The 23079-nt window shown below is 54.5% G+C and overlaps 10 protein-coding genes across 10 annotated transcripts; 5 read left to right on the top strand and 5 right to left on the bottom strand.

Annotated features, from left to right (window-relative positions):
- Positions 1-244: 244 nt before the first annotated feature.
- A1O3_05764 (mitochondrial-processing peptidase subunit beta) lies at positions 245-1900 on the top strand (the record flags this gene model as incomplete). The annotated part of the gene is made up of 5 exons (XM_007735884.1): positions 245-391; positions 448-573; positions 626-703; positions 756-1450; positions 1510-1900. The coding sequence occupies 5 exons, from the start codon at positions 245-247 to the stop codon at positions 1898-1900; spliced, it is 1437 nt and encodes a 478-aa protein (XP_007734074.1).
- A 933-nt stretch (positions 1901-2833) lies between these two features.
- A1O3_05763 (uncharacterized protein) lies at positions 2834-3976 on the top strand (the record flags this gene model as incomplete). The annotated part of the gene is made up of 2 exons (XM_007735883.1): positions 2834-3588; positions 3676-3976. The coding sequence occupies 2 exons, from the start codon at positions 2834-2836 to the stop codon at positions 3974-3976; spliced, it is 1056 nt and encodes a 351-aa protein (XP_007734073.1).
- Positions 3977-4923: 947 nt separating this feature from the next.
- A1O3_05762 (uncharacterized protein) lies at positions 4924-5966 on the bottom strand (the record flags this gene model as incomplete). Its single annotated transcript, XM_007735882.1, has 3 exons — positions 4924-5284; positions 5422-5797; positions 5918-5966. 3 exons carry the CDS (start codon positions 5964-5966, stop codon positions 4924-4926), a joined length of 786 nt encoding a protein of 261 aa, XP_007734072.1.
- A 733-nt stretch (positions 5967-6699) lies between these two features.
- A1O3_05761 (uncharacterized protein) lies at positions 6700-7918 on the top strand (the record flags this gene model as incomplete). The annotated part of the gene is made up of 4 exons (XM_007735881.1): positions 6700-6766; positions 6954-7305; positions 7384-7743; positions 7852-7918. 4 exons carry the CDS (start codon positions 6700-6702, stop codon positions 7916-7918), a joined length of 846 nt encoding a protein of 281 aa, XP_007734071.1.
- Positions 7919-8829: 911 nt separating this feature from the next.
- On the bottom strand, positions 8830-9120 carry A1O3_05760 (uncharacterized protein; the record flags this gene model as incomplete). The annotated part of the gene is made up of 1 exon (XM_007735880.1): positions 8830-9120. One exon carries the CDS (start codon positions 9118-9120, stop codon positions 8830-8832), a length of 291 nt encoding a protein of 96 aa, XP_007734070.1.
- Positions 9121-9476: 356 nt separating this feature from the next.
- On the bottom strand, positions 9477-11916 carry A1O3_05759 (uncharacterized protein; the record flags this gene model as incomplete). Its single annotated transcript, XM_007735879.1, has 2 exons — positions 9477-9800; positions 9880-11916. 2 exons carry the CDS (start codon positions 11914-11916, stop codon positions 9477-9479), a joined length of 2361 nt encoding a protein of 786 aa, XP_007734069.1.
- Positions 11917-12315: 399 nt separating this feature from the next.
- Positions 12316-13353, bottom strand: A1O3_05758 (uncharacterized protein; the record flags this gene model as incomplete). The annotated part of the gene is made up of 1 exon (XM_007735878.1): positions 12316-13353. The coding sequence occupies one exon, from the start codon at positions 13351-13353 to the stop codon at positions 12316-12318; it is 1038 nt and encodes a 345-aa protein (XP_007734068.1).
- Positions 13354-13892: 539 nt separating this feature from the next.
- A1O3_05757 (ornithine carbamoyltransferase, mitochondrial) lies at positions 13893-14939 on the top strand (the record flags this gene model as incomplete). The annotated part of the gene is made up of 1 exon (XM_007735877.1): positions 13893-14939. The coding sequence occupies one exon, from the start codon at positions 13893-13895 to the stop codon at positions 14937-14939; it is 1047 nt and encodes a 348-aa protein (XP_007734067.1).
- A 3121-nt stretch (positions 14940-18060) lies between these two features.
- A1O3_05756 (uncharacterized protein) lies at positions 18061-18792 on the bottom strand (the record flags this gene model as incomplete). Its single annotated transcript, XM_007735876.1, has 1 exon — positions 18061-18792. One exon carries the CDS (start codon positions 18790-18792, stop codon positions 18061-18063), a length of 732 nt encoding a protein of 243 aa, XP_007734066.1.
- A 1845-nt stretch (positions 18793-20637) lies between these two features.
- On the top strand, positions 20638-21173 carry A1O3_05755 (uncharacterized protein; the record flags this gene model as incomplete). Its single annotated transcript, XM_007735875.1, has 2 exons — positions 20638-20856; positions 21015-21173. The coding sequence occupies 2 exons, from the start codon at positions 20638-20640 to the stop codon at positions 21171-21173; spliced, it is 378 nt and encodes a 125-aa protein (XP_007734065.1).
- Positions 21174-23079: the final 1906 nt, after the last annotated feature.

The following is a 23079-nucleotide window of genomic DNA, read 5'->3' as shown; positions in this document are numbered from 1 at the left end:
CTCAGTATGAATGGCAACTTTGAAGTAGATGGAGGTGGTCGAGTTGGCCAATCAAACGCCGCGTAAAGAGGATTGCCTTGGCGGGACTAGCGCCCTTTTTGCAAAGCACTGCTATGCAGAACCCATCATCTTGAACTGGAGCTCCCCAGCGAGAGAGTACCGAGTACCTGCTTCGAAGCTCGACATCCTCAACTCACATCACAGCTCCCCTCAGCGGCGCCTGTGTCCTTGTTCATCCTTCCAAATGGCGTCTCAGCGGTTGGCGCTGAACCTGCAGCGGTCCCTTCGAAGCCGGCAAGCTTTGAAGGCCATTCAATCTCCTCTCCGACGCTATGCCAACCCAGTCACTCCCACGAGAACCGAAAGCACCACTCTGTCGAACGGCCTGACGGTACTGCGCCCCGCCCCCGGTGTCGATGGAGGAACGGTTCAGCTGATGTGTGACAGATTGCGACCGAACATTCGCCCTGGGCCCAGACTTCGACGGTGGGTGTTTGGATCGACGCTGGAAGTCGAGCAGAAACAGACAAGACCAATGGCACCGCTCACTTCCTCGAGCATTTGGCTTTCAAGGTATGGTGGTGACGGTCACGATGTGACAGGAAACCGAACTAAGAAATCAAAGGGCACTGGGCGACGCAGCCAGCATCAACTGGAGCTCGAAATTGAGAACATGGGTGGCCACCTGAACGCCTACACCTCGGTATGGAAAACAGTATGTCCTCGGTGCGACGTGTCGCTAATGGATGGGAAAGCGTGAAAACACCGTCTACTATGCCAAGTGCTTCAATTCCGACGTGCCCAAGACGGTCGACATCCTTTCCGACATCCTTCAAAACTCCAAACTCGATCCTGCCGCCGTGGAGCGAGAACGTGACGTGATTCTGCGAGAACAAGAAGAGGTGGACAAACAACTGGAAGAGGTGGTTTTCGACCATCTACATGCCACTGCATATATGAACCAACCTCTGGGACGGACCATCCTCGGACCCCGGGAGAACATCGAGACGATCTCTCGTACCGATCTCGTGGATTATATCAGCACCAACTACACGGCCGACCGCATGGTTCTGGTTGGCGCTGGCGGGATTCCCCATGAGGAGCTGGTCAAGCTCGCGGAGAAATCGTTTGGCTCGCTGAGAACCGCGCCATTGACATCGTATGCTGCTGATGTGGCGGCCGAGCAAAAGCGCAAGCCTGAATTCATCGGGTCCGAAGTCCGAATTCGAGACGACACCATTCCCACCGCTCACATTGCCATTGCGGTTGAAGGTGTCAGCTGGAAGGATGACGACTACTTTACCGCGCTGGTGACCCAAGCCATTGTTGGCAACTGGGATCGGGCCATGGGAAATTCCCCATACCTGGGGAGCCGACTGAGCACCTTTGTTCATGCCAACAATCTGGCCAACAGCTTCATGAGCTTCTCCACCAGCTACAGCGATACCGGGTATGTCTCAAATGAGCGGCTAATGTGATGCAGGAGTGCAAGCTAACATATTGATCTAGTCTCTGGGGCATCTACCTCGTTTCGGAGAACCTCACTCAACTTGATGACCTGGTTCACTTTGCTCTTCGAGAATGGACGCGACTCAGCTTCAACGTCACCGAGGCCGAGACGGAACGGGCCAAGGCGCAACTGAAAGCGTCGATTCTTCTGTCCCTGGACGGAACGACCGCGGTGGCCGAGGACGTTGGTCGGCAGATTGTGACCACCGGGCGACGAATGGAGCCCGCCGAGATCGAAAGAGTGATTGGAGCCATCACCGAGAAGGACGTGATGCGGTTCGCGCAGAAGAAATTGTGGGATCAGGACGTTGCCGTCTCGGCGGTTGGTTCCATCGAAGGCCTCCTGGATTACAACCGGATAAGAAACGATATGAGCCGCAACACGGTGTAGAAAGAAGGAGGGAAGGGGAGTGGATGGTTAGTCGTCGCACCGAGATTGGGGAGGAGGCAGAGAGGCAGAGCTGATGTAGAGGCTTGTATTGTACATTGCAGCAGCATAATGCGAAAAGAATTGCAGACATAGCTAGTAGTAGCCAGGCTGTGGGCCGAGTGTTCGCTTCATCTCACTCCAGTCTCGGATGCCTTGCACAATGCTCAGTGCTGGGTGCTGGGTGCGGGCATTGAGGCAAGATTTGTCGTATGTCGTATGTCGTATGTTGTATGTTCTCCAGTACCTAATGATTACTCCGTAGTATGACGAGCAGCTGGGTAAGGGTAAAAGACAGACGGTCTGATGGAGGCATTAATCATTCTATCGGCCATGTTCCATGTCAGGCATATGGTCCGAAGAGTGAGGCGAGGCTGGACTCTGGAGCACCTGTTAGGTGCCTGTCACCTACCCTATTGGATGGCGTTCGCTTATATCTCGGCAATTGACCATGGCCACGATTGGTGGTGGTGGTGCAGTTCCATGACGCAGGCACAGCGCAGGCGCAGGGACTTTGCACTGGCTCTCTGGCCCTCATCTTTGAGATTCTGCAAAAGTCTATCTATTCTCCATTCTGCATTCTGTATACCCTAACTAGGGCCTATACTCTGTCCAGAGCAGTCCCGAGCACATCCGGGTCTCAGGCTGACAAATGGTGCCCGTGCCAACTGATCATGATCCAAATGATGGCCTCAGGAGCCTTAAGCCTTATTAGTTCTCAAGTCCGTGCCTTGGGTCCCTGGGTAACCTATAAAGGATGCCCAGACTAGTTCTAACAGTCCAGATCCCCTTGTCCGACATATCGACACGACATTGAGATCTATTTCCCTCATTACTCGTATCTAACGGTAGCATCACCCACCCACTGTCTTCCCCATCCGCTCCCCTACCACTACCATGTCGACGCCAAACCTGTCCCTCATCTTCACCAAGATCCCCGAGGGCCTTCCGGTGCCGGGCGAACACATCACGGTGCGAGATGTCGGCTTCGACCTGTCGCAGCCGGCCCCGCCTGGCGGGCTGGTGCTGGAGACACTGTACGTGTCCTTTGACCCGTACCTGCGCGGGCTGCTGCGCGACCCCAAGATCGAGTCGTATCTGCCGCCGGCGCCGCTGAATAAGCCGATCGTGGCCTACAGCCTGGCCAAGGTGCTCAAGTCCAACGACGCGGCGTTCAGCGAGGGCGACATCGTGCGCCACCTGCTCCCCGTGCAGCAGTACAACGTGTACACGCCGTCCGAGTCGAAGCCGTTCAAGATCGAGCCGGGTGTCGGGCCCGAGGACATCCGCCACTATCTGGGCGCGCTGGGCATGCCCGGCCTCACCGCTTACTCGTCGCTGTACGAGATCGGCAAGCCCAAAAAGGGCGAGACCATCTTCGTCTCCAGTGCCGCCGGCGCCGTCGGCCAGTTGGTCGGCCAGCTCGCCAAGCATGAGGGCCTGACCGTGCTGGGCAGCGTCGGTAGCGACGACAAACTCGCCTTCATCACCAAGGAACTCGGCTTCGACGGCGGCTGGAACTACAAAAAGGAGAAGTCGACCCAGGATGTCATCAACCGCCTCACGGACGGCAAGGGCATTGACATCTTCTATGACAACGTCGGTGGCGAGCAGCTCGAAGGGGCGCTCGCCACTTTGAAACGATTTGGCCGGTGAGTCGAGACATGTCCCCCCCACTAACCCTAACCTTCAGTCTTGTGTCGTTCAGGTTCTGACACTGACACTGACGTGGCTGGTAGGATTGTCGAATGCGGCCAGATCAGTCAATACAACCTGCCTCCGGCCGAGCAGTATCCGATCCGCAACACGCTCCAGGTGCTGGTCAAACGGCTGACCATGACGGGCTTCTTGGTGGGCGACGCGAACATGGGCCCCAAGCACGCCCAGGAGCACCAGGAGAGGGTGGGCCGCTGGCTCAAGGAGGGCAGCTTCAAGGCCAAGATCCACGAGTGGCAGGGCATGGAAAATGCCGCCGACGCCTTTGTCGGCATGTTGAAGGGCGAGAACTTTGGCAAGGCCGTGTTGAAAGTCAAGGTGTAAGAAGTAGAAGTAAGAAGGGGGAACTAACCTTGATCCTTGATCCTTGATCCGCTCGCAATCGCAATTGCAAGCAGCACGGGATGGTGTCACCGCCTTTGCCCGGTGTATTGTATACTAGATGGAAATATAAAAGTAATTCAATTGTGGATCCTCATCCTGGTCCTGATCCTGATCCTGTCCTGATCCTGATCCTGATCCTGATCCTCCATCAAGTATATTGCCAGTGTGTTTTCCGAAAGTACGCATACATGGCCAAGGTAGCTACAGTAAGTGCCCGTCTGGACTCGTCAATATTAACAATATGTACTTTAACAATATGTACTTGACCTTGGTACTATTTATGAGCTGGTCCCAGGCCAGTCAAGGCTCCAACCAACCAACCAACCAACAAACGACTTGATAATGATACAGAAAATGACGGTGCCGTCTGGCATCTGGCAGGGGGGATTGGGGATTCCAATCTCCTCCCGAAACAATACATTGCAGGCGTTTGCTTGTTTCCTATCCCTATCTCTATCGCTTTCCCATGAGGTAACGCAGACTTTTATTCCGTCGTCGTAGGGGCTGGCATGTTCATGTTCATGTTCTGTTTCTTCTGTTCCGTTGCATAGATTCGGATCTGGTCCCTAGTTCTGGTCTTGGTCCTGATGCTGATTCCGATTCTGGTCCTGATTTCGGCAGAGTAGATGGCGAGTACGAGTGCGACGCAAGAAAAGTCAGAAGCCGAAAGCGAAAGCGAAAGCGAAACCACGCATGCAGCCATGACTATGTCGCGGTGAATCCTCTGTGGAGTTATCAAGATAACCTGGTCAGCATCGGATCGGATCGGATAGGAGAGGAGAGGAGAGGAGAGGAGACGAGAGGATAGAATAGAATGAAATAGAATAACGGGGCCCTCGAAAGAGACAGCGGCAGTGGCAGGAAGGATGTGTGGTGAAAACCAAAACTCACCCGTCAACAAGCAAGGCCGCGCCTTGCATGTAGCTGCTCAGCGGCGACACCAGGAAGGTGATGGAGTCAGCGATCTCCTCCGGGTCGGCCAGCCTGCCGAGCGGCGTGCGGTCGATTTCCTTCTGCAGCGGGCCGAGGTCGATCTCGCCTGACAGCAGCGGGGTGGCGACGTAGCCGGGACAGATTGCGTTGACGCGAATGCCCTGTTTCGCGTACGACAGGGCGTCGGTCTTGGTCAGGCCCAGCACGGCGTGCTTGGACGCCGCGTACGCCACGACGGGGGTATAGGAGGCGGCGCCGACGACGCCCAGGATGGAGGCCATGTTAACGATGGCGCCTCGGCCGTATCGGTGGGAGCTATTCGGACAGAAAGGGATCCATGTTTAGTATATATAATTATCGATGAGATGGACGAAACATCACCCCAGAGCAAAACAGGGGAAAAGGGGGAGGGAAAGAGAAAGGGTAGAATGCTGGCCTGGCCGGTCACTCACTTCGGTTCCAGCGGCTCCTGCTTCAACATCTGGCGGATCTCGGCCCTCGAAGTCAACCACACGCCGCTCAGATTGACGTCCAAGACCTTCTGCCAGTCGGAGGCGGCGAGGTCGGTGGACTGGGCCAGGGCGCCGCCAATGCCGGCGTTGTTGACGGCGTAGTCGATGCGGCCGAACTGGCTGACGGCCTGGGCGATGGCCGAGTCGACTTGCTTCTCGTCCGCGACGTTGAGTTGCAGCGGCAGCACCTCGACCTGCGGGAAGGACTTTTTGATTTCGGCGCTCACGTCCTTGATGGCCGATGCGTTCAGGTCGGCGATGGCCAGAGCCTTGACGCCGTGCCGGGCGAAGGAGAAGGCCGTGGCCTTGCCGATGCCTGTGGCGGAGTGGAAGAGTTAGTCTAGACTTGTGATTCCAATGTTGACGTGGATGTCGATGGCCTTGTCAAGATTCCACGCCATGCTCTGCCCTGGTTGGAAAATGGAAAGCTCCTCACCTGATGCTGCGCCGGTGATGAAGCCGACGCCCTTTAATAACGAGGCCATGACGATGGATAGAGGATAGAGTGAAGTTAGTAGAGATGGACAATGGATGTGGATGTGTTCGTCTATAGTATATGGTATTGACACGGACAAGAGATAGAGATGTGTGCTATTACTGTTGATTATATATATCTAGTACCTACTCCGTTGTAGTGTTTAGGCAGGTCGGGGCCATCACCTGATCCTGGCGTGATGCCTCGTCAGCCTTGCGGGGCGTCAGGAGGCGGAACTTGAAAGGCCTGGCAAGGTCTGGCCGGGACTTTGTGCAGTCTGGATAGAATTATGGCATGATGCTGTACAGTACTATGCAGTACTGCTGTACTATGCGGTACTATGGTGTACTGTGCAGTACTGTGCTGTACTACCTGTTGTACCAAGTCGTGGTAATACCAAGTAGTACAGTACAGTAATAATCAATAATGGTACAGCCTGAGCCTATCATCGCCCACCCTAGCCTTCTGGCCTTCTGGCATTCTTTCTCCTCTCCGCCTCTCCTCTCTCTCCTCTCTCCTCTCTCCTCTCTCCTCTCTGCCTGCCGAGGTCCCCATGCCAGTCTCGTCTCGCCAGTGTGCGAGTTCTTTCGGGCCGACCCAGGGACTTAGGACTGCTTCATTGCCCGGACAGAGTGTGGGGTAAATATGTGTACTCTGTACTCTGTACCTACATCAGACCTAAAGGTAACCTACCTAAGCAATCCCTCCTCCCTCCTCCCTCCTTGCATCCAGAACCAAGAACCATGTCTGAATTGCGCGACTTCGATCGTTTCTTCCGCCTGGATGGGAAGGCTGCTCTGGTCACGGGCGGTAAGTGAGAGAAACAGAAAGAGAAAGAGAGAGAGATATCTCTGGTCTACAATTACTGTAGCCAATCCCTGCCTCGTCTCGGTCAATTCAGTTCAATTGAATCCATTCAGTTCAATCAGTTCAGTTCAGTTCAGTTCAGTTCATTCAGTCAGACAACCAGAAATATTGACTCGGCATGACCTCCCAGGCTCTCGCGGCCTCGGCCTGCACACAGCGACGGCCTTCCTCCGCGCCGGCGCAAAGACGGTCTTCATCACGGCGCGCAAGGCCGAGGGCGCCCAGGGCATCAACCAGGCCGTGGCGAAACTGAACGCCCTCCCCGGCATCCAGGGCAAGGCGGTGGGCATCGCCGCCAACGTCGCCGAGGAAAAGGAGATTGAACGACTGTTCGGCCAGATCAAGGGGATCGAATCGCAGCTGCACATTCTGGTCGCCAACGCCGGCGCCACTTGGGGCGGGCCCTTCGAAACCACCCCGGACTGGGCGAACCGGAAAATCTTGGATCTGAACGTGCGAGGCATCTTTAATCTGGTCAGGATGTGAGTCGCAGTCGTCCTTGTCTGTATTTTGTATGTCTGTTTCTGGATTGACGGTCCCATCTTCCATCTTTCTCCCAGATTCCTTCCTCTCCTCCAAGCCGCCGGCACGGCCCAAGACCCGGCGCGCGTCATTGTCGTCAGCTCCGTCGCCGGCGTCAGCGTGCCTCATGTCGGCGACCACGGCACCATCATGTATTCGGCCTCCAAGGCGGCCGCGCACCACTTGGCCCGCAACCTGGCTCTCGAGCTCGGCCCCAAGAACATCACCGCCAACACCGTCGCGCCCGGCTTCTTCCCCTCCAAACTGGCCAACGGGCTCATCGACATCCTCGGCGGCGAGCGAGATCTGAACCGTCAGAATCCACGGGGGAGACTCGGCATCCCCGAGGACATTGCTGGCGTCATGCTGTATTTGGCCTCGCCGGCCGCCGCATATATGTGAGTAGAGTAGTGCATTGACTGTCATGTCCTGTCCTGTCCTGTCCTGTTCTATACCATCGAGTCCCTTTTTGGGATAGGCCAGGCCCTCGACTGACAAGATTGCAGAAATGGCGTTGACATAGACGTCGACGGCGGCGCCCATCTTTCGCCAGGTCGACTGACCAAGCTATAGCACAGCTAGCTAGGCCTATGCCTTATCCCGGACGCAGGAGATAGCTTGTCTATTTATTAGCTGATGGCGAATAGAGTGTTGCGGAATGATTCCCTTGTCCTTTGTCCCTTGTCCCTTTTCCCTGGTCGCTCTTGCTCGTGATCCACCCTCACCCTCCGTGATTTCTCCGCACTTATATGGTGTATCAGACATGGGGATCTGCTTGCAGGGTGGTTTATGGTTTATGGTTCATGGTTCATCATTATTTGAATTGGTGTCCTGGGAACAAATACAAGACAAGTATGCTGTACTCCCCCCCGACTGCTCGTGTTCTCATTATTCATGACTCTCTACTGGAGCCGCCTCTACATGGACGCCTGGCAACGACCCTTGAGTCGATGCTGCGCTAGGCATCTTTCGTTCCCAGAACCTCAAGTCGTACCCTTCGCAACAATGGGGTCAGGTATCCTCCTTAACGAGTTTCAGCATCAAACAGCTCCTCATGCAATCCGTCTGTACTGTCTTCTAGTTTCTGTGGGTAAGGCCGCCCAGAGATTCGAAGCTTCGTCGTAAACTGGTCATCTCTCTAAAGGAATGCCAATGGTCAGGTTGAAAAAAAAACCCTCCGTCCAAATTGGCTCGTCTTCGTCGGTCGCGCGCATTGCTGTCGTGAAAAACTGTAGCACACAATGACCATGCGGACTGACTGCCCACGAGAATTCGTCGTGGGATGCCTAGACGGGTAAAGATATGAGTTGTAGATCGGAGGTCGGAATCAAGCGGATGACCTCAGACACCGCACGTATCCACGGCTTGGGCTGGAACGAGAACTCCTGGACTGAGGACTGTTCACAGCTGTGCAGATGGCGTCTGGGGGAGAGGAGAGAGATGATTGTCATTCTGTCTGCGCCTCCCCTGGGCGGTCTCGTTGGTCATGATGTGGATGGCGTACTCCTCGTTGATTCCGTCTGAGATCGTTCCAGTTCCCGGTCCGCCTTGGCCTTGGCAGCCTTGATGCGGTTCGACGCCTTTTCAATCGCTTTCCTCCTCGAAGCACTCCACTTGGTCACCTCTCCGGCGTAGTAGAGCCGATAGGCCACATCGTTGTTGCTGAGGTTTGCTTTCACTGCATGGATGTTATAGACGGGGCCGAATTCGGGGTCGACGTATTCCTCCACCATTTCCAGGCCCTTTTTCCGGAGCTGGGCATTGAGAGATTTCATTTTGGTTTTTGGCGTATGGAGAACCTTGGGTGTGCGTAACGTGTGCGTAAGGAGGGGTGAGCATCAACCAACATATATACCTGTTGCCCGGTTGGTGTTGACACCACGTGACCGGGAGTACGCCCGCTGGGGAATCGAATCGCCGAGTTTGGCCCGCGCGACAGGGAAAATTTCTCAGGCCACTCTCACTCAACTGCGAGGCTGGACCGGACCATGACGTGCCGCCGTCCGGCCGTCGTCCAGATGATGATAGTTTGATCTATCGTGATGGTAAGCACACTGGCGCTAGGCTAGGATCCAGCGGATGCAACCTACCAAGAACCTGGGCGATCCGCATCGCCTGGGCTGTGAACTCTTCACAGTCGAATCTTGGCCCCTAATCCACGACCCTCATACCAGATGCGTTCGTGCCATTGACCGATCCTTACACCTACGTCGGCTCTGGCGTCGACTTTCAAGCTGCCCCCAAGTGCATCTCGGATGGTCCCCAGCGCATTGCTGTTCCAATCTACAGGCAGCTTGGGGGTCAGGTTTTCTCCCGGCACAATGGCAAACGGGTACTCCCAGGTAATGGTGCCAATCTCAGTGCCATTGAAGTACGCCGCGGCCGCGATACTGGTCACATACATGGCAAAAGGGGAAACCAAAACAAATGTGGCCGTGGACGAGAGAAGATGCATCTGCTCCATTAGTATTAGCATTACCAGTGCAGTAGTAGGAGCCTGGCCGCCGTGTCCCGAAGCGTGTCAGCAAACGTACCGTGGTCTCCTTCAGGAATTGGTGTCCAAACATCTTGGGTGTTGGCACCGTCATTTCCACCCGAGGATCCGGAAAGTTGGGGATCGAGTCGGCGTGGCTTCTGACTGTCAGAGTTGTATTGTAGCCCGAGATGTATTGTGACAGCCATTCCCTGCCCACCTCGCCGACCTCCCACGATGCTCTCGCGGTGATTTCATTCGGCCCAGGGACGACATCCGCCGACAGCCACGCGTACCCGACTCGTGTATGGTTGACCCAGAGACTGACGTTGCAATAAGGGATGGTAACGGAGTATTCGGTCGGATTGGTCACATTAACCTTTGCCTGCAGAGTTAATGAGGTTTCCGACGTATCGACGACTTCCATACCCTTGATTTCTGGAACCTGGAAATCTCCAGCTAGTGGTTTGACGAAGATGTCTCCTTGTGCTGGGATCTTTCGCACCACAAATTCCCCCAATGCCGTGAGAGTGTTGACGTCGACACTGGCATGCACTGAGAGCGCCGCTCCTGAGCCAAACACCAAGTCTTGCACCACCTTTGCAAACACCGACTGATCCTTGATCTCCAGGGGCGCGTCTTTGACGATGGACTGTACCAAGAGATTGTGGTCGACTTTCGTTGCATTGGCTGATTGCCATTTGCGTAGATCCAACCTGCCCAACAAGTCTCCCTTGTAGAAAACGTCTGCATCAGCCCTAACTCGGTCGACATCTAGGTTGACATTCATGTCCGGAGGGAGTCCGACCAAGACTTTGACGACGGCCGAAATCTTGGGTTGGGTCTCCGACAGAGGGTCGGGCAAAGAAAAATGTACGTCGCCAAGCGAGAAGTTCTTGATCAAATTGTCAAAGGGATGTCCAGGTAGGGAGAAAGGAATGGTCGTCTCGCGCAATAGCCTTCCAATCCATTGGGGTGTATTCTCATCCTGTTCACCACCTCGAATGTAGACCGTGGTTTTACTCCCAGAGAGATACGCCGCGATAAAGCTGTCCAACGGGGACGTTTTGGAATCTGGACAAATCTCAGTGAGAGATGTAGGTAGTTGGCGCACCAACGCAGTGACACCTGCAGTAATGTTCTGTTTGGGTAGAATATGAATGGGATCGGTCCTGGCGGCGGCAATGAGCAAGTAGTCATCCTGACAGTCGGGAAGAAGCACTTCAAATGCCAACGTAGGTACGTCAAATTTGAGAGGAAAATCGTTCATGACGGAAACCACGGCCATGGCTTTGAGACCTTCAGGATGACCGGGCAGACCGTACTCGGCAAATCGAACTCGTTGAACGTCGAAATCCGGCACGGCCGGGACATCGTGGCCCTCAAACTGCAAGAATTGTGCAACAGTCTGGTCGCCCAGTCGGATCAGGCCACTTCTAATTGGAACCGTGGCAACCACTTTGGCAGTGATTGCTTTCAACTTGCCATCCATAAAATCCTTAGCCACTCTTCGGATGCCGTCGACGTCCCCGGGCTCCAGGTCTGCCAGGACATCGACACGGTTGTAATGGCGATTGCGAATGTTCACCTTGACCGGAGGCAGCGTCGCCGTTCCTAACAGGACATTGTCATATTCCGGCAAGAAGACTTTGACATGGCCCTCTCCGCTCTCGACTTCTCGTGCAATCCATGTCCCGAATCTGCCCAGGTCCCGCGTGGGTTTGTTGCGGACTCGTGAGGCGTCTAGATAGAAGGTCCCTTGTACTCGAGCACGGATACCCAGAGAAGTAAACGAGTCGATGGACAAGTTTGTGGGTTCGAACACGACGCTTTGTTTGGCATATTCCTCAACGGCCGACGGGAGTGCGAACCCGAGACAAGCGACGACGGCCGCGATACAAAGGATCGACAGAGCAATGATTGTAGGCCATCTCTTTTGCTTTTGTTTTTGTCCCTCTACCGATTCCGTGGAGCCAGCCACGGAACGAGTGGTTTCATCGTCAGGCTGGTCGTTGTAGCCTGTGGTCGAGTCGTCTTCGGGCCTCGAAAGCAGGGGAGATCGTTCAGAGGATTGCGGCGACGGTTGTCGCGACGACATGATAAGCTGCAGGCAGGCTTCCCTATGCGAAAGAATTAAACGATAGCCATGGTGAAGTTGAGAGGGCAGCACTGGAGAGGACGGTGGTAAGTCTGAGATATATCATGATTCATTATGTAGGTGGAACGTAGAGTAAGTCATGCCATTGGACGAACCGAGACGTCCGGCTTAGGCTGGCTCTCTGTTGCCCGCAGCCTTGGCCTAAGGAGCCTAAGCCCCTAAGGCCGATGCCTAAGCATCCGTCATGAGGGGCCCTGAGGCTCAGGGCACCTACATCCCAGGCACATACCAGGCACCTTAGATAGGGGACTGGATGCAGCTTCGGGGCCAATGCGGGGTTGTCAAAGTGCTAAGAGCGCCTAAGGGGTCTGAAGTAGGTATCCAATCTAGCGGGCCACTTCACTCCGTTTCTTCCAGCTCGTCCAGTCTCTTCCTTAGTTTTGTGATGTGCCCTGGTGTTGTCTTACAACAGCCACCGACGATGATGCCCTTCCATGCGCCTCCGTGTCTTATCTCTCTCACAATCTCAAAGACCTGTTGGTCCCAGGGCTTGGTGCCTCTATCGTCACCCACCCACCGCTGCAACTGAGTGTCGTAGACCTTGTCTCCAGCCCCATCCGGGTAGATGAACAGTCTGGGCAACTCCATCGACAAGGCCTGGGCGGCGTCCTCGAACCTCCGAACCAATCCTGTGACCTTATGGATCTTGGTACAGTTGAAGCCGATGGCGAGTGGCTTGCGTCCGCCGTCGAGCATGGCGGTCACGAGCTCCTCAATCTCCGTCCCATCAGGTAATCTGTCATCGTCGTTAGGGAAGACACATGAGATCCAATACTGCTTGTCAGTAGAAGCGATGGCCCGCATAACCTGTCTTGCCGCCCTGACCTCGTCGATCCTGGGCAGAGTCTCGAAGGCAACGAGATCGACATCCGCCCATGCTTCACTGTGTGTAAAGGCGGACAGGCGTTCCATGTGAAACTGGAATAGATCATTTTGCTCCAGGGCCCCATACTCGCCACTGTATTCGGTGCTGGGCACCATCGTAGCGCCATATGCCCCCAGACTCAGTGCCACCAGACCCGGTCGTCCACTGAACGCATTGCGAGCGATGGTGATAGCGGAGAGCATATACTTGGTTGCCTCTGCTGCGTCGATCCCGTCATCGCTCAACGCCTTCGCCTTCGTCTTTACCTTCGTCTTCTTGAACCCTTGAAAGCTGGCCTGATATGTGGCAGTGAGGAGAATGTCGGCGCCGGCATTGGCGAAATCCTGTTGGACCGTCTGAAGTAGAGCGGGATTTTCCACTAGGAGATGAGAGGACCACAACGGTGTCTGGGTAGAGAATTGTGCTCCATGTTCGTCTTCGAGCGTGGTGCCCAGTCCACCATCAAGTAGCAGGACATGTCGGTCGAGGAGGAGAGCTGTGGCTGTGGCCATTACAGGAGTTGTCACCTAGGAGGTACCAGGTATGTACTCCATACTCTGCCGCCTTGATGGAGATGGAGATGGAGATGGATGGGGAGGGAATGAATTATAAAGGTACTGTGCTCCGTACTGTACACTGTACGGAGTATGTACTCCTACCGTGGTACTGTATCCACGACTGACGTCGAACGGTTGGGCGCGGAAAGCGAGATGAGTCAAGCCCGAGCCCAAGCTGCCAGTTGCCAACGTAGTCTGACTCTACTGAGCGAGCATCATCCAATGCACGCGCTTCCCCGCCATCAAAGAAAAAAAAAGAAACAATTCCTCTCACCGCGCAGAACAAATTTTCCCTCCTTTGCACCAAATCTGCCCATCTCCGCCGATTATCAGGGGCAACATCGCTGGCGATGGTGCCTGGCCCTCTGTCGACCACCACAGCTCACAGCCCACAGCCCACAGCCAGTTCAAATCCTCCAGCTTCGACATAATATAGACTAGACACTCACCAAAGTCCATCTCCATCTCCCTCTCCCTCCAGCTCCAGTTTCGCAATGGCGTCAGCGTCTCTGCGCTCCATCTTCCGTCCCCTACAGCACACTCGGTGTCTGTCGACCAGCTCCGGCTCCTCTTCGTCTTCCCCTCGACATTTCCTGTCCATCTCCAATCTAACGCCGACCGAGCTGACGACGCTCGTTAACAATGCCACGACGCACAAGAACTCGCAACTACCCCCGACATGGCCCCTGCGTAACGCCCTCTCGAACAAGACCATCGCCCTACTGTTCTCCAAACTGTCGACGCGGACGCGAGTGTCGACCGAAAGCGCGGTGGTGGCCATGGGCGGACACCCAATGTTTCTGGGGAAAAACGACATCCAGCTGGGAGTCAACGAGTCCTTGTACGACACGTCGGTGGTGATTTCGAGCATGGTGAACGGCATTGTGGCGCGAGTCGGCCCGCATTCGGATATAGCCAATCTGGCCAAAGACTCGTCGGTGCCGGTGATTAACGCGCTCTGCGACACATACCATCCCATGCAGATCATTGCGGACTTTGCCACGTTGACCCAGACCTTCTCCACGCCGGCCGAGAAGCTGAAGGGCCTGAAGATCGCATGGGTAGGCGACGCCAACAACGTCTTATTCGACATGTGCATTGGCGCGCGTAAGCTAGGCATCGACATGGCCGTGGCCACCCCTGAGGGATACGGCATGCCCGACAAGATCAAGCGGGAAATCGACGCTGCCGGGCCGGGTTCCTTGTTCGAGACGAACTCCCCGGAAGAGGCGGTCAAGGGCGCCAACGTCATCGTCACCGACACGTGGATCTCCATGGGCCAGGAGGACGAGAAGACCAAGCGACTGGAGGCCTTCAAGGGGTACCAGGTCACGGAAGAGTTGGCTCGAAGGGGCCGCGCCGCCGAGGACTGGCGCTTCATGCATTGTCTGCCTAGACACCCGGAGGAAGTGAGCGACGAGGTCTTCTACGGCAAGAGGTCGTTGGTGTTTCCCGAGGCCCAGAACCGACTGTGGTCAGCCATTGCCACTCTCGAAGCCTTTGTCGCCAATAAGGGCGTGGTTAAAAAGACAGAGCAATAAACAGGAGATCGTTTAATTATCACAACTCTTGAAACTTTGGTCCCAATGGCATAGAAAGTAAAAACCCATGCCCACAAAGATAGATTGTCCATGTGTACTAGATACAATGAAGGCCGTCATTTCTAGACGTCAAAAGAAGGCACACTTTGAACTCTCGACGTATTCCTATAGACTCAAGTTTCTACCTACAAATCGTCTCTAGGTACCGAGTACTGGCATTTCTCTCTCGCATTTGCGTTGGCAAAGGGCGGCCGATCAATTCCATATAGCACCCGGTAAAGACAACTCCATCCGGAATGGGTCGAGACGAGAACTTGCTCCATATAAGTTAGCTTGATGAGAATATAGCTGAGCCATTCACAGGATTGGCACTCATCTTTCCAGGAGTCGGGTAAGCCTGCGTGTGGATTGAGAAGATGCCTATGCAATTTGAACGTTAGAGACCGTTTCAAGAGATGGTGGATGAACACTTACTTACTGAAGACCCCGGGAGGACCTGGGTCATGGTAATGGTGATCAAGACTTCTGAGGTCGGCAGCGAGTCTTCCAAATAATCGAGCCTGGTGAGCACGGAAAAAGATAATCCATGGAATGGCCAGGTTAGGCAAGCGAGTTTCGATTGAGACATTCATATCTTCTCTTTCCCAAGCTTAGGGGGTGGTGGAAAGAGAGAACAGGATATGGATTGAGAGATGCCGATGACAAATGGGAAAAGGCAAGGAAGTTCCTGGGCGCCGCGCTGCAACCCTCTGCATAGGAAAGAATGTGTGGAGTGGGATGTTGCAGCCGGTAAGGTTGAGTAAAATACTGCTGGTGAGATGGCGTCGGCAAAGGTCTGCGACAAAGCATTCCCTGCAAAGCACTGTTGGTGTGGTACTGCCTAACAATGATCCGCTGGGACGGGGTTTCTGAGCACCACGCACCCTCCCACTTGCTCACGAAATGGATGCTTGTGGTGAAGTGTCAATGATCTGATATGAGTTAGTGACAGTGAGCTTCTAATAGCATGGAACCAGGTTGGTGTACTTACTATGGTAATGGTTGAATCGCAAAGACTTCCTGGGCGCCACCCAACCACCCACTTGCCCAGGAAATGACGTTGGAAAAGAGATTTTGGTGATCTGAGATATGTCAGCGGCAGTCAGATATGAAGGAGGAGGAGGAGGAGGAGGAGGTAAAAACAACAAGGCAACCTTACTTACACAGTAAGAGTGAGTAAAAAGGCAACATCTTCCTGAACACCACCCACCCACCCACTTGCTCAGGAAGGAATATTCGATTTGGAGTTGGTAACGACAATGATGTGTTGACGCCCAGGTATGTTATTGGTACCGAGGAAATTATAGTACTGACTGCTTTGAAGGTGGTAATAATGCTGTAAAGGCTTCCTGAGCACCTCCCACCCACCCTCTTGCCCAGGAAGAAAAGGTCGGGACTAATGGTCGATGACGCTGATGATGATGATGATGCTGCTGCTGCTGCGGATGATGCTGACGCTGACGCTGACGCTGACGCTGACGATTCCGGAACGTTGATAGTAAGATGCTGGTGATAACGTGAGTTGAAGGCGAGTTGTTGGCCGATGCAACCTCCCATACACTTTCTTAGGATGTAATCCAAGCAGTGGCGACGTTAATGGGAAGTAGGAAGGGACACGACGCCGCGAAGATGTTGTCGGACTAGCGCAAGAGAGGTGGAACTGGTGAGCGTCCAGGCAAGCCTGGATGGTAGTCGGTCAGGCGTAGCGAACAAGAGAAAGCGCCTAGTTGGACATTGAGAGACTCAGGTAGGCCTAATTTAGGCCATAGGAATGTGTTAGGCAGGGAAAGGGACTCTCAGGGCTCCCCATCCACCCTGTTGGCCAGAGAGCCGAGCATGAGATTGGTATGGAATTGCTGGAGTGCATGCTGAAGTGCTGAGGGTGCCGTGATGGCAACAATCTTTAGTGAAAGAATCCTGGCTACCACCCTACCACCCGCTTGCCAGGAAATGAAACTTGTGTTGATGCCGGTTACGTCGTGCTGGGTGATCTTGATGACGACAGAGTTGATGTTGCTGTCGCTGTCCGGGAGAAAAGATATCCTAGGGAGCCACCCAGCCGCTCTTCCCTAGGAGTAGGAATAGGAGTCGACGGAGTGGAGTCGAGAAAGAAGTAATTGAAAAGTTTGAAGAAGACGGAGAGAGTTCTGAACTTCAGATGAGTGACGAGGAGAGAAAGGAAGCTAACAAATCGGTCGCTTGATGTTTTTGCTATCAGGTTGGCAATTCTTCCGATCTTTCCGAGCAAGGAAACTGCTAGTCCTTCCGGAGGTGCTGTCGACAAGGAGTGTGCTAACAGCTCTGTTGGCCGAACAAGGTTGGCTCAGATACTGCTAAAGAGTTTGATGGTGGTGATGGTGGTGGAGATAGTGTCGACGAGGACGGCTCTGTCAGCCGCCCGTAGGTCAGCTCAAATACTGTCAGAGAGTAGTGTAGTAGTGATGTAGTGCTACTGTCGCACAACAGCTCTGTCGGCCGCCCGTAGGTCGGCTCAGATACTGCTAGAGAGTGTGGTGGTGATGGTGGTGGTGGTGTTGACGAGGAACAGCTCTGTCGGCCGCCCGTAGGTCGGCTCAGATACTGCTGGAGAGTGTAGTGGTGGAGATGGTGTCGACAAGGAGAGTAGCAACAGCTCTGTTGGCCGCCCGTAGGTCGGCTCAGATACTGCTAGAGAGTATAGTGGTGGCGGAGGTGGTGTTGAGAAGGAGAATATTAGCAGCTCTGTCGGCCGCCCGTAGGTCGGCTCAGATACTGTCGGAGAGTGTGGTGGTGGAGATGGTGGTGGAGATGTGTCGACGAGGAGAGTAGCAACAGCTCTGTTGGCCGCCCGTAGGTCGGCTCAGATACTGCTAGACAGTGTGATGGTGGCGGAGGTGGTGTCGGCGCGGAACAGCTCTATCGGCCGGAAGATGGTCGGCTCAGGGACTATGGAGAAGTAATGACTGTGTCGGTGTCGCAGGAATATTGTCTGCAATATGGCTTTCTCCGTAGTTGCTGCTAGGCTCGCTCCCGATCTACCAAAGTTCATCCAGCAAGTGTCGAAGTACTTAAAGTCCGGTAAGGACTTCTAGTACTCAACAAGTTATCGCTCTTGCCAGATTTGCTTGGGGCAGATCCCCTCCTGGAGCGGGCCGGCGGATTGGTCCGCCAACCCGGCAAAGACCTCGAAGTCTGCTCCATGATTGTTGAAATCATGGAAGCCAACGACGGGCTCCTGGGAGACACCGTCCACCGGCGGTGCCCACTGATCACCGTACACCCAAGGAGTGCTCTCCCACTCCGAGGTGTACAGTGGAAGAGCAAATTGCTCTTCCAGGGAGAGGCCAAAAGGAGGGAGATCCTGTGCTCCCAGAAAATCATCTAGGAGGACGTTCTCCCCCTCCGCCGCCTCCTCCTTATCACCCCCCTGCGCCAAAGGCAGGACCTGTAGATTGGTGATGTCAGGCATGACACCACCAACCTGGTCCTGGCCAAGGACCTTGATAGGCGCAGGGAGGTCTCCTACCCAGTAAGCAGGCCTCGAGGCACATGTTCCGATGTGCCTCACAGCGTTGTCGCTGCGCGTGGATTTATGCGTGCATGGCCACCACGCGCAGACGTACTGGTTGACCGGCTCGTTGGCCGGACGCTGCTTGCACGAGAGTTGGTGCCGGCGTGCGTCAGAGGGGTCCGCCGACTCCTTCCCGCAGTACTTGCAGGTGAGCTTGATGCCCAGGTGATGGGCTCGGACGTGGTGGCGGAGAGAGGAGGTGGTGGTGTACGCCTTGTCGCACCCCTGGGCCTGACAAGCGTGGGTCTGACAAGCGTGTCCCATGATGAGTTGACGTCCGCTGATTCATCTCTTAGTGGAAATTCAATAGAAGATAAAGCTCTGTATATGTGCCTGGTGGCCTCCTACCTCGAAAGATTGATTGAAGCTGTTGTCTGTCTGACGTCTATCTCAAGAGATTGCGAGAGATGGTTTGTGTGAGGTAGAGAGATGGTGTGTGTGTGAGTGAGGTAGAGAGGTCAGGTGTGTGTGTGTGTGTGTGTGAGTGTGAGTGTGGGTGGGAGTGTGGGAGTGTGTGTGTGTGTGTGTGTGTGTGTGTGTGTGTGTGTGTGTGTGTGTGTGTGTGTGTGTGTGTGTGTGTGTGTATCATATGAAGGAGAGGAGAGAAAGATGGAAGAAGATGAACGAGAGGGCTCTTCAAACACCTACAGAGATCGAGCAGTAACTTCGAGGTGGACGCAAAGCCCAACGGGGTTGCCTTTGAAGCCAAAGATCGACATGGTCCTGGCTGCTGACCCAAGGGTTGCAGATAGCAGTGCAAGGAGCCTTTCATGTAACAAGTGGAGTACATTTGCAAGGGAAATCTTTGAAACGGAAGAGGACGTCGGAAAGTAAGCGTTGAGACATCGGGAGCTTGTGGTACACAAGGCTATACTTTCCTGTAGGGCTCGCACCCAGCGGGGCAATGAGTCTTGCAGTGGCATCGTTGTATGGAGCACAATTTTTGGCTTTTCAAATAGAGAGATCGGGTTCTGCAACGCTGCTGAGCTTGGGGTCTCGAGCAAGAGGAGTTCCACCAAAGTCACCGCTTGCTTGACGATCCCTGCTTCAAAAAAGCCTCTAGCATGCTGAGGCTGAAGAGCAGAATGAGGAAACAGTATGCATGTATGAGTCGGTAGTGACGACCCATGTCTGAGCGGTCTCGTCTCTTACCACGAAGCCCCCAAAAGGGGCACCTCAGGATCGACAACCAAACAGACTGTGGGCACTCCAACTCCACGCATCCTCGAGGCTCAAAAGCCAAATTGACGGGAATATGAGGTAACATGGCCGGTTGAAATGAGATCCACTCCAAACCTGGTCGGCTTTGAACGAGCCTGGCTCGCGTGAAGAGGCCGATCGACCTGCCATGGTTTGGTAGAGGAGACAGGAGACCGAGAGGAGGAGGATAGGTTCACCGGAGGAGTCAAACTGTTGGTTAGCAAAGTTTGATCTCATGGCCGCACCCTGTATACAGGGCTGGGGACGGCCACCGTGAGTCCATTCCCCAGTGGTTGTTGGCACTAACTGCGTCGCCAATTTGGTACAACTGCTGCAGAAAGAGGAAAAAAGAGGAAAGCCTCAATGCACCGCCTCGAGAATTACTGCGCACCTGCCCTGACACGTTACTGAGGCGGCCCGGGAGGAAAGCGCGTGTCTGGGGGGACGATGAGCGCGTCGGAGCATGAGAGTCGTGTCCCGTGATGTCGAAATTAGGTCGCAGCCTTGCTGTGCTTGCACATGCACGTGTTTGACGGACCGTGGGTGACGAATGGGGAAAGGGCGGATGCCAGGGGTGACAAGGGTGCTGGTTACTGCTCCTCCGTAGTACTCCACAGTACTCCGTATAGGTGCCGTACTTCTCGGGCGCAGCTGCCAAGCAGCCTCGAACTCGACGGAATCGCTCGCCACAGCTCAGCTTCAAGTAGCACACACTCACACTACACACTCGCCGCCACGCCGTAGCCTCGCCGTAGCCTGGAATTCTCGGACATCGGCAAAACCATTCGACTGCAATCCGCAATCTGCAAGCCGCGTCCGCCCCTGGCTGGCCTGCACATTCGCTGAGCCAAGCTCTATCGCTGACCAGACCCCGCCCCGCCAGTCCGCCCCGCCAAACGGCCATCGGCCATGGGAAACATCTGTTCGAAGTCGGCCAACAAGCCTGATAGCTTTTCCACCCCCGGGAGAACACTGGGGACGAGTGCGAGTCCCCAAGCTCAGACCAAGTCTGCTACAGCGCCTCTCCCCCAGAAGCTGACTGCCACCACGCCTGGCCGCACTCTCGGGGGACCAGAGAGTGCCTCTGCTGCGGACGATGCGAGAAGCGCCGCAGCAAGAGCAGCCGAGGTAAGCCAGGACTGAAGACAGTACTTTCCTTTGAAAGCTGCCGGTCTTCACGATGACTCTAGCCCGTGAAGCAAAGGATTTCCATGACTTGGACCACGTGATCCTGTACTGTGCATCGACGTATTTCACGAGCACGAACTAACTTCTCCATGTCTCAGGAACGAGCGGCGAGAGCGAATAGGACTGGTGGAAAACTTTCTTCCCAACTCTCAAGCCAAAAAAAGCAGACCCAGAATCAGTTGCTCAACTCTGGCTCTGAAGCAGAAAGGAGAGCCCGAGATGCCGACCAGAGTGCAGAGGCGCGTAACTGGAACTGATCGGCCATTTCTTCTCTCGTTAGGCTGTGCACGGGTTGCAGTGCAATTCTGGAGTGAGGAGGCGACGCTAGGCATCGACATTGTCACCGATCACCGCCAGCCGGTGGAATCACTTGGCCTGAATGCAGGCCCGTAGCGGTGGCGAGCTCTCAAACTAACTTTGGCCTTCAAAAAATACAGCTGCGGGTACTTTCTTGAGCACGGAGCACGCTAGATCGGTGGATTCCTTGTTTGCCTTGTGCGAACTGGGAGGGGTTGGTCATGCGAACCATTTTATGACGATTTTGAGTTCATTTTGCACGATTTGACGAAAGCTATGGATTCTTTGGACAGGGGTGGCAGCCACGTTTGAGTCAAGATTGATGAGTGTCAAACCAGGCACCTAAGAAAGAAAGTAGGCAGAGTACAGTCTGACGTGGATGACGAGTCTGGAGCACACACACGGACGAAGATGGAAGATGGAAGATGCCCAAGACCAGAACAGCAGTTGACGAGCATTGGACAGGGGAGGCCATTTCGAAACTACATCATTACACAGTACATACTGCAATGTCAAGAATATTCATCTCAATTGCTGTTGGACGATGATAGCCTAAGGCCTGCATCTCGTAGCCGGGATGTGATAGCTCGGGCCTCAGCCTTAGGTAACAAGCCTGACTCTAGAGGGTCACCATGTGTGCAAACATGTCACTGCAGGTAGGGAGCGAGCAGCAATGCCGTGCAGGCTTCACCATGAGGTCAGGTAAGTCAAAAATCGTTGCTAGGGACTGCAGACAGGCGGCACCGTGCCTAAATGAAGTTCCCCTAGCCCTTCGCCACGACTGGCGGGTAGCTCTGTGTCTAGAGCAAGTTCTCTACATGATCCCCAGGCATTCATTGCCTTCAGAAGCTGCGCTTTCGTCTCTGCTGTGCTTCCGTCTCTGCTGTGCTGGCACTGATCACCACCTTACGCTCTATTCCCAACCCTCCAACCCTCCACCACGACGACCAGAGCCATCATCGACTTCGAGTGCGACTTCGACCTCGACTTCTTCTGCACGATCTCCAGATATTTCTGATTTACCTCAGCTATCTTTCTATTCCTATCCAGGTCAAAAATCAATCAGAATCTCTCTCCAACTGTTTTATTTACAGTCCGGTCACCAGTCAACGACACGCATGCACGCACGCACCTAGACCGGCCCTCGATAGCTAGCTAGCTAGGTAGGGACTTGTAAGTAGGGACAGTAGTCCAGCCTGCGCTACTTTTGTCACTTCAGCACACCCGTTTGTCTCTTCAACACGCCTGACGACAGTCTCAGAGCCTCAGCTGTTACTGTCAAGAATCTATCTGACCTGTTCAATCTATAGCACCTCGTCGATCTGTTCCCAACCCTGCTGGGCTCCTTGTGCGGTCTACCGCTACCGCTACCGTCGCCACCAAGCTCCAGCTTTCCTCCGCAGCCGAGTTCCCTTACCTTTCCTTTCCGAATCTGACCTGTCTGGATCTATCTGATTAGGGTCACGGTGTTTGGTTTGACCTGTCACTGCTGTTCTCGTTATTATTGTTGTCTATACCGCACGTTGAATCAAGCTCGCTCAACCGAGGCCGCTGGCGAGATCCGAGCCGCCCTTGTCGAACGCCCGACTCAAAGGTCCTCGGTCAGTCGGTCAGTCAGTCAGCGCTGTTGGATCTGGAAAGCGTCGCAGCCACGGTTCAGGGGGCAGTTTGGGCACAAGGCCATAGTTCTGGAAGAGGACATCTTACGTTTGACAAACTGTGGGCTCGAAAGCGGAAGTCTAACGAGACGTCGAAGGGACAAATCGACATTCCAACTTGACGCCAAAATGAACGGAATGTGGAGAAACAGGGGAGTCTACCGAGGCACAAAAAGAAACCCTGTATCGAAAATGAAAACCACGTGGC

This window comes from Capronia epimyces (assembly GCF_000585565.1).
Source record: "Capronia epimyces CBS 606.96 chromosome Unknown aczIQ-supercont1.4, whole genome shotgun sequence".
Taxonomy (NCBI): domain Eukaryota; kingdom Fungi; phylum Ascomycota; class Eurotiomycetes; order Chaetothyriales; family Herpotrichiellaceae; genus Capronia; species Capronia epimyces.
The sequence above is the reverse complement of the archived record's forward strand: the minus strand, read 5'-3'. Positions and strand labels throughout refer to the sequence as shown.